Source organism: Humulus lupulus, chromosome X (genome assembly GCF_963169125.1).
Source record: "Humulus lupulus chromosome X, drHumLupu1.1, whole genome shotgun sequence".
Lineage (NCBI taxonomy): Eukaryota > Viridiplantae > Streptophyta > Magnoliopsida > Rosales > Cannabaceae > Humulus > Humulus lupulus.
Window position 1 is genome coordinate 231047879 of NC_084802.1, and position 13752 is coordinate 231061630.

The 13752-nt window shown below is 31.0% G+C and overlaps 1 protein-coding gene across 5 annotated transcripts; it reads left to right on the forward strand.

The window, feature by feature from the left end:
* The first annotated feature begins 3561 nt into the window (after positions 1-3561).
* Positions 3562-11327, forward strand: LOC133805018 (protein EMBRYONIC FLOWER 1). Of its 5 annotated transcripts, none has more exons than XM_062243116.1 (7): positions 3562-3934; positions 4896-5110; positions 5830-6287; positions 6417-6548; positions 6638-8124; positions 8904-10614; positions 10780-11327. In XM_062243116.1, exons 2-6 carry the CDS (start codon positions 4950-4952, stop codon positions 10602-10604), a joined length of 3939 nt encoding a protein of 1312 aa, XP_062099100.1. In that variant the 5' UTR covers positions 3562-3934; positions 4896-4949; the 3' UTR covers positions 10605-10614; positions 10780-11327. The 5 variants fall into 5 exon arrangements, with proteins under 5 accessions (XP_062099100.1, XP_062099101.1, XP_062099099.1 ...); XM_062243117.1 differs by having other exon boundaries at positions 6641-8124; positions 8904-10633; XM_062243115.1 differs by having other exon boundaries at positions 3563-3934; positions 4872-5110; positions 8904-10633.
* The last annotated feature ends 2425 nt before the right edge of the window (positions 11328-13752 follow it).

The window sequence follows — 13752 nt, forward strand, 5'->3', positions numbered from 1 at the left end:
GGTACATAGTTAATTTGCACATAAATCAGAGCAGACGTGAACTTGAAGAATAAACCAATTAAGAGAGAGGGTTGAGATCGAAAATCAATTATTATGCGTAAAAGCGGGAAAAAAATTAAAGAGTAAAATAGAATCATGGCAGATGGGATCCGGTTCGCATGCATGGAACGTATAATAACCAGAATTATAGAGATAGAAAAACTATATCTATACATATAAATATATAGGACAATTCTTCTACATGGGCTTCACTTTAAGCCCTACCGATAGGGCTCTCAGTGTTTCTCGACTCGTGAACAGTTTTTGATGCGATTTTTTTTATGACCGTGTATATTGTAGCTATTTAGAGCATCCTGCAAATTCTCAGAAAATTCCGAATAGTTTACAGTACCGAAAACTAGGTTTAAACATGTTGTTTTCTACGCGCATAAAAAAAATTAGTCACGCGTACAACAACATGTTTGAACTTAGTTTTCGGTACTGTAAACTATTCAGAATTTTCTGAAAATTTACAGATGTTCTAAATAGCTACAATATACATGGTCATAAAAAAATTCACACCGAAAACTGTTCACGGGTTGAGAACACTGAGAGCCCTACCAGTAAGACTTAGAGTGAAACCCTATAAAAAAAATTCTCATAAATATATATATATATATAAATATCATGAAATTAAAGAACAGCTATAGCTACTGTACGATATATATTTATATATATGCGCACTTTATGATTACGCATTATAACGTACGTATAATTAAAACTGTTAAATTAATAAGGCCAGTCATTAATCATTAATTAATATTATGACCTTGTTGAGGTCATATATATATATATATGTATTTAACATTTGATATATAGGTATATAACATCATGATGAGTTGATCTTATGATATTCTTCTTCTGAATTACACAAAAAGTTTATCCTCTTTTGTATATAAGTTTTTCTGAGTTAATAATTTGGGTAGTTAGCCACTACACAACACACATACACACTCTCTCCCTCTCACGCACATATCTCTTCTATTAAAAAAAAAAGAAAAAGTAAAAGTGCGTAGATAACATAAATTTTTTATTTTAATAGTTTTTTTATTTTTTTTTATTAATTTTAACGAAATATTTTTATATTTAACAAAATATTCTTATATTTAATGGTATATTATAAACATGATTTAAATTTAAATAAATAAATAATTAAACAAATTACAATAGGATATTTTTGAGATATTTTACAATGATAATTATTTAAAAACAATAAAGCCATATGTTTTATAACTTAAATAAAATTTAATTTAATTTAACTTAAACTTAATATTATATTAAACATATAATATATAATCTTTTGTTGTCACTGTCAAATTCAAAAACTAGAACAAACATAAATTAAAAAAAAAATTAATTAATTAAAATGTGATATTTTAAAGATATTTAATGATAATATAAATAATTAAATCATATTTATTTAAAAATAATAAAAGCATACATATCATTTTTTTTATCTTATAAATTTGTGTGATATTAAAATGATTGGAGTTCTTTTTTTTTCATCAAATTTAATAAAGGACATTGTTAGATACATTAGAAACTAAAAATAGTTGATACATATATACTACTGTACTATGAGTTGTGTTTAGATGTCATATATATATATATATAGAGATTATTATATAAATATTTATATATATATATTATAGAACTATAATTCATTCAATTATATATATTTTAAAAAAAAAATAATGAACAAGTTTTTATTAAAATTATAGACATTGTTTACAATTTTAAAACTAAGCACTTGAACATTCCTTCCACCTAGCATATATATATATATGTATATATATACACACCAAAGAATTATAAGTTGGTTTGCAAGTTAACAATGTAGGTACAATATTCTCGTTGAGCTTTCTAAATCGTGAGAAATCGTCAATTTCGAAATAAGAAATTGACGTTTACTATTACTAAGGACATCATGACATAAATTGATGAAAAAGATTATTATTCACATTAATCTCAAGAGACAAAAAAAGAAAAAAGAAAAAAAAACTATATCTAATTTTCTTTCTTTCTATATGCTCATCTTATGTAAGAGTATATATGCTTTTAATTCACTATTTATTATAATTATAGAGCCTCTTTCTCTCTCTCTCTATCTCTCACACACATATATTCTATATATATGAAATTAGAATATATTCAATTGATGAGTTTTTTGTTTTTGTTTTTTCTCTTTCTTTTTTAAGGAGTCGTGTAATATAAAATGTTGGAGTTTTAGAGTGCATGCAGACAGGGACCTTGAGTCATGGAAACACTTCCCCATTTATATATAATAAAACATTTTGTTATATATATATATATATATATATATATCTTTTGGATGAACCTCCATGATTACAGGTAATAATATATACATCTACAGGGAGAAATATATATAGGACCCTCATCCCCATTATAAGGGTAGCCACTTATATATTTATTTATAGAGTTATCTATATAAACATGCATCGATCTCTTTCACATAATTAATTTCTAATTCCTTACAAATTAATTAATCATAAAAAATTCAACACTCATAATTAATTTCAATATATATAGGTAATTATATTACATAGGAGAAGGTAAGTATCCTTTTAACGCTTTCAATTCCTACCATCAAAATTATATTTGATACTTATTAGTCTTTGATTAATTCACTTCGGATCGACACAAATCAAATTTGTTGCCTGAAATCTATATGTTCGAGCAATAACATTGCACAAAATGATTGATCCATTTGGAGTTATAATTCAACAACAAAAAAAAAATTCTCTGGTCATTTACCATATATCAGCATAATAAATAAGTATGGAGAGTATTATAATCATTTTATATTAATAAAATCATGTCATTTACACTTTTGCTAAAATATTTGAACTTTTTTTTTAAATGACAAGCTATCGTATTTAATAATAAATGGTTATTACAGTAAATTTATACTCATCATCTATATATGGCATGCATATTAGTGTATAAATTATAATTATGTTTTTACAATAATATCATATTATCCTTAAGTCCTGATTTTTTTTTCTTATTCATGGCAGGGTATCTATTTTAGCCACTTTAGGGTTAGATGCGCTCATTACTCGCCAGAAAAAAAATTATACTATATTATATAATTTCTTTAAAAAAAATTAGGGTTTTGAAAATATGTTACTTCCACTCTACTGACTAGGACAGTGGAATACACGCTCCAATAAAAGAGCGTTAATGTGCAAAGGCATCTTTTGCCCTCCTTGACACGACAGGTAAAAAAATATATTAAACAATAACCACGCAACAGAGCGTGTATTAAACGCGTCAGTACAGTAACTTTCTTTTATTTATTTTTTATATTAGAATTTTAACAGTTCCCTTCTAGGGTTTCCTTTCTTCAAACTTGAAATGGATTGTGATAAGAACCGCACCTTCTCACCACGTGTACATCTACTAATGGTTCTCCATTTTCTCTTTCTATAAATACATGTTATGTGTATGATAATTATTATATATGTTATATAAATGTTATATGTGTGCATGCCCATGACATCATGGTGTGGACAAATTTAATACAGCAAAAACCTCTTCTTCGAGACAAAAAAAGATAAAAGATAAAACCCCTCTCTCTCTCTTCGCCTTTCTCTCTCTAAAAGGATCGAAAAACCTCGGCTCTTTCTTTCTCTCTCTAGGGTTTCTCGAAAGTTCGCAGTGAAATTCTACTGAGCCAGCTTTCGAATCTGGTCTCCAAGCTTGGCTTCTGATCTTCGCCATGGGTTGGTCTATCTTTTGGTGCCGTTTTCTCGATCGATAGGGGCGCGTGGTGAATCGGAGCCCCGAGACGATGATGGTGATGATGATGGCGACGCGCCTGCAGGGACTACTGTGTAGTGTCGTTTCATGTGAAGGTTAATTGCGTTTCGAGGTCTGTTTTAAAGCTCTGATTGATCTTTGTGTTTAGTTTTAATTATCAGTTGATCAGCTTTAGCTGAGATGTGTACTAAGATCGGTTAATTTCTGAAGTACTGTGTTCAAAAGTAGGTCATGTTTAAGTTGGCCTTTACTTTTTCATTTTCCTATCTGGGTTTTCGTTTTTAGGGATTAAACTATGCGTTTCGATAACAATTCTAGCGTTTTTTTTATTTAAATTTTTTTGTTGTTTTCTTGTTATTGGAATTAGCGGGTTTCCTTTCTTTAGTACCTGGGTTTGAATTTTAATGAGCTAATTTAACCTGTAGGTGGGTTTAATTACATTCTTTTTACCTTGTAATTTGAGTTTTATAAGGGTAAGTTTCAAGTGGGGTTTTGTTTATTTATAGCAATTGTATATATACTATCCCGAGATTCACGCAACTTTTTTTTTTCTTGTTGATTGATATTTATATGGGTCTCGTATGAACAAAACCCTAATTTATGTTTTGCTTCATTTGAATTGATTTATGGTATACTTGGGAAGTTAATTGAGTGGGTTTAGCTGTATGATTTATTATATTGCGTATGGGATATCAAATTAATTGGTGTACTCTTTTTTGTATTTCGTGTAATGTAAAATTAGGGTTTCTGATTTTACTTTTGGGAAGTCAACTGTAATCTGCCTGTGTGAATGTGAAAGATGGGTTATTATTTTATGTGATAAATTAGTATCATTGGATGTGTTGTAAGTCCTATTGTTTGGTTTCTAATGAATTTGATTGGCTAATGAGTTTTACTTGAGCTTTTTCTGGTGGTTGGCAATAAACCCTAGTATGATTAATGTTTTGGAATTTGACTAAGATTGTAGTATATATTGTGATTTAGACGTCTGCTATCGTTTTCTTATTTCAGATTAACATGTGATAATGATTCTTATAAATGATCTATAGTTAATTAGTTGGGAACCTATCTAGTTAGGTAGTAGCAAACAAAGATCGGCAAGACACAAGCTGGCTCAGTATTCTAAGATGAAGTCAACCAGTGTTATGATGGAAGAGAATAATCAAAAGGGTGATTCTGGTACTGCCAATGCGGGATCATTTGTTAAAATTGATTCAATATCTATAGATCTCGATGATGGCATTGACAAGAGTTATGTGGGGACTAAGTGTGAACATTTTTCCATACGGTAAGCCTCATATTTATGCATTAGTTTTCTAGAAATATTCGTCCAGAGCTTACCATGCAGATTATTTTTTTCTTTTTTCATTTTGTTTTGTTTCCATTCTTATTGTCCTTTTCTTTTTATTATAAAAGTTGTTTGATGTGATCATCTGCTCATATTTGTGTTATACACACACGTTTGTCGATATATATATATGTGTGTGTGTGTGTGTGTGTGTGTGTGTGTTTGTATATTAATATCAAAGGTGAGAGGACTTGCTAATTAAACTCTTACTCTATTGTGCATGAAGATATGAGCTTTTTATTAATAAAATAAAATATGCTATTGAAAATAGTATTCTTCGTCATATATATCTAATGTCTCAATAAATTAACTAAAGTTAAATAATATAATTTGATTACGTTTCTTTGTTTAAAGGATATTATACATAGGCCACAAGTTTATGGAAGTTCTTAAGCAATCTTCTGTACTATAATTGGCTGGGAATGGTTGCTCACTGGTGTTTTCTTTCTTTCTTTTTATTTTTTTTGCTGATTAGGCACCCAAAAAAACTGACATAGTTATGGACTAGTAACAACAACAGAATCTCTTGATTCTAGAAACTTGTATATTTTACATGAAGTCCTTGAACTGTTTGTATGAAGTAAATAATTTAGTTCTAAAGTATCTCTGTTAGCTTTCATGTTAACTGAAATTCATTCATTGTTATGTTATGAATGCAGTGGATATGTATCTGAAATTCGGAGGCAAAACTGGAAGTTGTGCTGGCCATTTGCTTTAGATGATGAAAAGAATAAGGTTGAAAATGAAACATCTTCTCTTCCTCCTTTAATTGCTCCAAAATTCAAATGGTGGTCTTGCCAAAGCTGTCTGCAGGAAACCAGCTCAAAAGGCACTGTAAAGGTTTATGATAAGTCTCGCGCAATCGGATCTCAATCCAATGACACTTCCTCTCTGATGCCATCCTTTTCTAGTTCTGTCACACATGATCTACCCAATTTTCCGCAAGATCCATCTCGAAACATGGTTGAGAAGACCAAATTTGATGTCAACACTTTTACCGAGGTGAATAGGAGCGGGGACCAAATTCCCTGCTGTAGTGACAAGAAAAAAGACCAAATTCCCTCCTGCAGTGACAAGAAAAAAGTGCTCGCTGCAGATGCACCTATTAGCTTCACAGGTATATATAATATATCCTTAAGGACAAGTTTAGATACTTTGAATGTCCTAATTTGCTAAATATTTAGCTTATGTCCCCCACTTTTTTTTTTCTCTTTTTTTCTGTTCCTTTGCATTTTTTAACATCCAGGGCACAAAAATGGCTTAGAAAATCATGTGGTTCGTGAAACTTCTGGAAAAACCTTTGTCCCAGCACAATGTGATCCTAATTTAGCACAATGTGATCCTAATTTGATGCAGGAGAAACCTAAATGTGCCGCAGGTATATCTACAATATATGAATTGGAATCTACAAAATCTCTTAACAAGCTGTGACATGTCAACTGTAATGACTTTTTTTTTTTTACGCAGAAGCTATAAAACTGGAGCGGAACAGACCTTTTGAACTCTGTAAGCATAGCTGCAGAAAACATGACAATATGGATATTGAGTTTGCAATCCACATGGACAATTCTAAAAGCTCCACCAAGATGCTTCAAACAGAAAAAGAAAATTTTGCAGATAAACAACACATGGGATTGAAGAAAGCTTCTGGGACATCAGTTTTAGCCTGTTTGCATGATGAGGCAGGTAATGATGTCAACAGACAAACAAATGGATTAGGTTTCCGAGTATTAGACGAGTGTAATAATGCATCATCTGAAAGTGTTGAGATCTTAGCTGGACAAAATCTTCAGGATCATAACAGTGATAAGTCAAGTGGTTTACAACGTAAGAAAACTCGAAAGGTGCGTCTGCTGACCGAGTTGTTATGTGATAATGGAGATGCAAAGATTGATCATATCCGCATGGAAGACTCTCTGTCTAATGCTATTGACAATGCATCTGCTGGGGTAGGAATGGTTTCTGTTCCCGTAGGTCAGGTATCTTTGCCAGAAAATGGTAGAGAGGGGTTGGGTGATAATAAGAAAAGGAAATTGCCTCAAGAAGAAGGATTGAAATTGACAGAGTTGAGCTCTCAGAGTAATATGAATAAGAAGTTTAAAATCTTCAAGGGAGGAGAAGAAACTGTCAGTGCAATTTCAAATTCAGTATTAAAAGATGATTCCTCTGTTGTATTCAATTTGCAAACTGGTACAAAGAGCTCTTGGAGTGATAGAAATGATAGAAATACTGTCGCGATAAAGAAGAAAAATAAGAAAAACCAAATAATTGACAAGCATCCTTCTTTAGTTCCAACAGAAGAAACTATATTGAATCAAACCCCTGAAGAGGTTGGGATTTTAACTAAGGGAACTACTGTTGATGTTAAAGTTTCTCTCAAAGAAGTGAAAGATGCATCAACTAGTAGAGGGATGGACAAAACTCCTGTGGGATCTTCAAGAAAGGAGAGGAAATCATTGCTTAAGAAGAAAGGTAAGATGGCACAAGTTGATGATGGACAGGCACCTCAATTTCCCTGGAATAGAAGCTTGCTCAAAAAGGGTTCAGCCATGAGGAGTGATGAAGTTGTGCACAATGGGCCTGTAAACGTTTCGTTTCAACAGGAAGAAGATGCTTGTCAGGATATAGAATCGCATCTTTCTTTTAGCAGCTACTTGGCCACACAAAGGGACAAGTATAATAAGAAATTTATTCCTCAAGATAAAGATGGCCTATCTTCCTTGTTATCTTGGAAGGAAGGCACCCCCATGGATCAAGTCACAAGAAAAAAAGTGGATACAAATTACATATCAGATTCGAGCATTCCTTCTAATTCGACCTATGCATTTTTCAATAAGCAAGTGCATGCTGAAGTCAGTAGTAAATTAACCATGTACAATTTTCCTGTTTTGAATGAGAAGCAAAAGAGCAGCACTCAAATTGAAGAAGGATATTGTTCTCTTGTGAAGCAAGTGGTATGCCCTTTACTGTTTTGCAATTGTTTCATCATGGCGTTATGTGTAGTTCATTATATAAATGTTACTTTCCAATTTTAAGATTTCTTAGGCAAAGATGACTCCAAAAGTGGATATTCTTTTAAAATACTTTTGTTGACAACCATTTGAGATTTTTAGGTAGGGAAAAATAGTTTTAATTTCATATAAAGAAGAATTCACTTTCTTTTTTATCTTCCGAATTTAATAGATCGAATTGCTATTTTAAACAATGTGTATCTTTTTGTCTTATAACTTAACAACTATGTGATATGTTGGGTGTGTTTAAATATACATGCATACTACATTTCTGAAGAGATTACCATGATTTTCATAATTGAACTTAATTTAAATTGGTTAGAGCTCTGGTTTTTTGTTCCAATTACTCAAAATTTTCATTAACTTTGTATTTATTCACTCTTACACAAAGTATAAGATATTTATCGTCAGAAGAATTTCTAGACTCTCTTTCAAAGTTGAGCTTGTACTTGGATTTCTGCCCACTTTCCTTGGTTAAGCTTGAAGTTAATTTGTACAGTTAAGCCCAGTTTTGTCTTTTGTTTATTTCAATGTATCAAATTTTAATCGGTGATTCATTGGGGCAACTTATGCTTGTTTTGCTTGTTTCCCAGTGGGTAATCTATGTATAGATCTACAGGTTCTCACAGTTGTGAATCCTTTCATACTTCTGTGATAATTTACTTATGGTGTTTTTGGTTTTTCTTTCTCAATTTGGTTTTTGTAATAATATATTTTCTCAGGATATTCCTGGTGCAAGCAACAATCTGCAAACAATTAAAGGCAAGGAGCGTTCAGCAGTTTCTAGAAAACATGCTGACGAAATAACTCACACTGTATCTGAGCAGGGACCTTCAGATGACATACCCATGGAAATTGTTGAACTCATGGCAAAGAATCAGTATGAGAGGCATCTAGACACTGCTCAAAGAAAGAAAATCGAGTTAGAAACAGCAAAGGAGGCAAGAAATAATCAGATTATATGTTATGATAAAGTCTATGGCACTAAGGAGATTGGATTATTTGAGGAGACCAGTGAGAGAAAAAAAATTTGTGCCAGGAGTGAAAGAAAAGACATAGGCACAGTAAGGAAAAATGTACGACCTGCCAAACAGAAGTCAGTTGAGTATTTTTCTCCTATCGATAGAGACCAATTTGACATCAAGCAAAAGGATCAGAAAAAGTCTTCTAGTGTTCAATTTCCTTCTATTAATTCTGGTCAATGTAGTTGTGCTCAAAATTGCAAATGGAATGGAGATGTGGTGGGCTGTGGATTTTTTCAAGCTCGCATGCAAATAGGAGCTTGCGACACATGCCAGATTGATTCAGCCCGGAAAGAAGAGGCAGCTCATTTCTGGTCATCCAAAATACCACATCATGCGCCTGTAAGACATAAGGTTCCTCAAAAGTCTGTCTCTCAGCGTACTAACTTAGATGTGTTTTCCAATGATCCTGGTTTTTTTCATAAGGGGAATATTCTGGACAGGGAGCATGAGCTGAAGTTTTTAAATCGAAATGCTACCAATCTTGAAAAGCATAATCAAAATGTTGGTTCTGAAACTTTCAGCAGAAGAAATGTAGAGTATCCATTTTCTAACAAGCATAATGGGATTGAACTTCAGCAAAATTTGATGGGATCTTTAGATCTGTATTCTAATGAAACTATACCTGCAATGCATCTGCTGAGCCTCATGGATGCAGGGATGCAGTCAGGTGCAGCTTTCAAGACGGGTGGGAACTCAAAATTCCTCAAGAGGGTCTCTCCTCCTGATCATAACTCCAAGGAGTATTCTCTTTTGGATTTTGGTGTTCATAACAAGCACAGTGATACTTCAAAAGACCCACTTGATTATTATTGTAAAAAGCAACTTTCTGAGAAATCCCATGATTTATTCTCTGTCAATGCAACAATTGGTCCCTCTAGTTCATCGTCTCTTCAGAGTAAAGGTTTTGAAAGGGCTAATGACTTTATGGATCATGTTTCCTTTTCTTCTAGAAGAAAAGAGAAGGTACAAAGCTCTAGTTCAGCTGCACAGAATCGAGGTCGTAGAGCTCTAAATTCTATGTTTGCAAGTGGTGGTTTTGGGACAAATCACAGTGCCATTCCTGTTCATAGTATGCAGAAAGGTTCACTTGGTGCATCTGGTTCAATGGTTCTTCCTTCGCAACTGCACACTACAGAGAATTTAACAGAGCACAAGTTTGCAGCTCCTTATACTATTGGAACCTTCTGGCCTCCAAAATCCCCTTCCGAGTCCACAATCTGCACCATTAACAGAAATCCAGCTGATTTTAGCATGCCAGATGCTGGAAATGAGTACATGATTAGAGGAGAAGACTTGAAATTTGGACAGAGAAAGAGACATGGTTTAACTAGTGCAGACCAGCGCAGGCAACAGAGGAATGCTAAACGCACAACAGAAAAGGAGCGGGCCAGACATTAAAATTTATCAGGTTCCCGATTTGCATCGTGGTAGTACTGTGTTCTCCTACTATCTATCTGTACTTCCCAAATTGTTTTCTTTATTTAGTTTCCCATTGTAGTATACTTTGCATGAAAGAGCACACATACTTTTGTTGAAATTATAAGCCAATGGTTGATTTGTTAAATGTTGGCAGGTGACATCTTCAGATTTTCTCCAACTCCTGGGAAATCTTTCTCTAGTGGTTTCAGATTGCCAGTCATTCTTCATACTGGTTTATATCAGAAACGCAATACTCCCTTTGATTTTGCTAGGCATTTCCCATCTCTAAAGTTGAGCCTAAAAAACTATGCTGGTTTTAGGTCAAGGCCTGTATATTATTTTATGCCTTGACCTCTTGCAAGTAAACTATATCTAATGTTATTTTCCAGTTTCATTTGTCTTACTGTTAGAGTACAACATATCCCCTCTATTTTCAGAAGGGTTTACTTTTAAGTCTTTTGTCTCGGATGCTGCCTCATTCCTGATCGAGAAGTCAGTGAATTAGCTGGCACATGTGTTGTTGGATTTGTGTAAATTAAGAACCCCTTATGGGTCATCAATAAGTGACTTATTGTGTAGTATTGTACTTGGTTGTAATTTCTCATAGTGTCCTCCCCCCAAAAAAAACTTGAGACAATGTATTGCTGGTGTGATTTTAGACAATAAGACTTGAGAAATATAATATTGTGGAAGCAAATCAAATCTATTCATTATTTGCTGTTATGACATGGCATTGAGGAGAAAGTCACCGAGGAGAGAGAGAATGAGAAAATAGCAAGAGAATTTTAACGAGAGAAAGTGAAGAGCGGAAAAATGAAGAGTTAGTAATGTGTGATAATAATAATAATTAAAGAGTAATGTGAAGAAAAAAATATTAAAAATTGTATAAATTAACTTTTTGTTCTCAAAATTTTCTGATTTTTGTAATTTTATATTTCAAAATTATTTTCTAAAAACAATGCTAAACAACTCTATTTATTTTTTTTAAAAAAATGAGTTGTTAAAAACAAAAAAATAATTTTTTAATTAAGGAGCGAAACATTATGATAGGATTGAATTTTCAACTACTTAAGATATCATGCAGGCTTGACTGTGTTGCATGTCCTTGACCTAACATGTGAATTATAATGTCTAAATTATATAGTTTGTATCATAATATAATGCTTTAACTTCTCTATTTATTTATCTTCCTCGCCTCTCTACAATCATCTTTTTTCTATTTTTTTAAGAGTCGTTTGGTATGCAGGAATCTAGAGACGAGAATGAGAATATGAATACTTTTTCATATTTGGTAATGAGATTGAATTTTTCTAATCTGAGAAACTGTACACCAAGGGTTTTAACTTTTTCTGATTCTGGGTTAAGTAAAACTCATATGACAGGTAGTTTTCAGATACCCAAGAATGTGAAACACTTCAAAATTATTATTATTATTATTTAAAAAAAATCTTAAGCCAATAATTTTTTAATTAATGAGTTATTTTATTTTTAAAGCTTATAATATAAAAACAAATATACATATATCAAACTATAAAATGATAAATAATGTTTATTTGTTTAAAGAAATTGATATGTAAAGTCTTTATATCATTACTTTAGTTTAAAATAACAAATGAAATATTATTAAAAATCAAATAAGGGTATTTTTGTATTTTTAAAAATTATACTTGATTCTAGTATTTAATAACTGTATTTTTTAATTGTATTAAAAATATATTTCACGAGTAAACTTATTTATAAATTATAATTTAAGAAAAAAATTGGTAATTTTTTAAAATGTTTTTTGCTATTTATAATTATATTATTTATTATTTTGATAAAATATATTATTATATTAATTTTATGAAAACTTGATAGTTTTCTATGCCTAACCACACACAGAAAATGATATTCACAGGAATCATAGATAAGATTTTAATGCACAACCAAACACAACGATGTAATTTTCCTTACTATCAGAGTCCTTTATTCAATTTTCCCAGTAATAAAACTATGCGCAAACCAAACAACCCCTTAGTGTCTTGAATCTTTCCTCTTCCATAGAAATTGCTTCATCCGTCCCCCACATTAATTCGGCAAACTTGGTGTCTAACTCTAAACTCTGTTCTTCGCATTTTTTTTTTTATATATATATATATATATATATATAAACATACTTCGCCTTATTATTTTGTTTTTCTTAAAAGTAAGCATTCTAAATTAGTAATATGTTTTTGTCTTCTTTAAATTTGTCATGTTTTTAGTTATATATTTATTATAAATATTAAATACAAAATAATCAAACAAATATAAATACAAATTATAAAAATTAAAATAAAGATATAAATGTGGTTAAATTTAATTTAAGGAATAAAGTGTAAGATTAATTTTGTAAGTAAAATAAGAAAAAGGAAGTGATAAATAAAAATATTCCACACTAATTTCCCTCCAATTTGGTGTGGGCAACTCCAACCATAAATACTAAAATAGTGTTGAATCAATACAAAATTTGTATAATTTTAGTATATTATTTTTCTATTCCAATTACAATACTAAAAATTACAAAAAAATTATATTAATAAAATATAATAATTTCTTTATTATTATTGTGTTATTTTATTAAATCATAGCAATTATTATATCCGGTTAATTATCTAATTACTATAAATATTATTATAGTATGTGTTTTAATCAATTTGTATGTTAATACATATAAGTATGCATGTTACAAATATTGATTAAAATTAAAAACAAACGATTCAAAAATTTAATTACGATATATTTGAATTTTCATACAAAAAATTAATATTAATTAAAATACATGCATATCTAACTTTAACTTATAAATACAAATAATATATTTAAAAGATATTATTATTTTAATACAAATAATACATAGTTCAAATATATATTATTACTTTGATATTAAAAGTAAAAAAAAATAGTCGAAATTTGGTGGTCTACAGTTCCCACCAATATTGGTGGGACACTGTAGACAGCTAAATATGGGGAGGTTTTTGTCGTCCTATTGGAGTTGTTTTAGTGTAGAATCACTACAAATATAACATTTTACAATTTTATTGGAGTTAGATTCCACACCATTTTGATATTTTTCACCCAAATGGTGCATCCTTGGAAATGCCCTAGG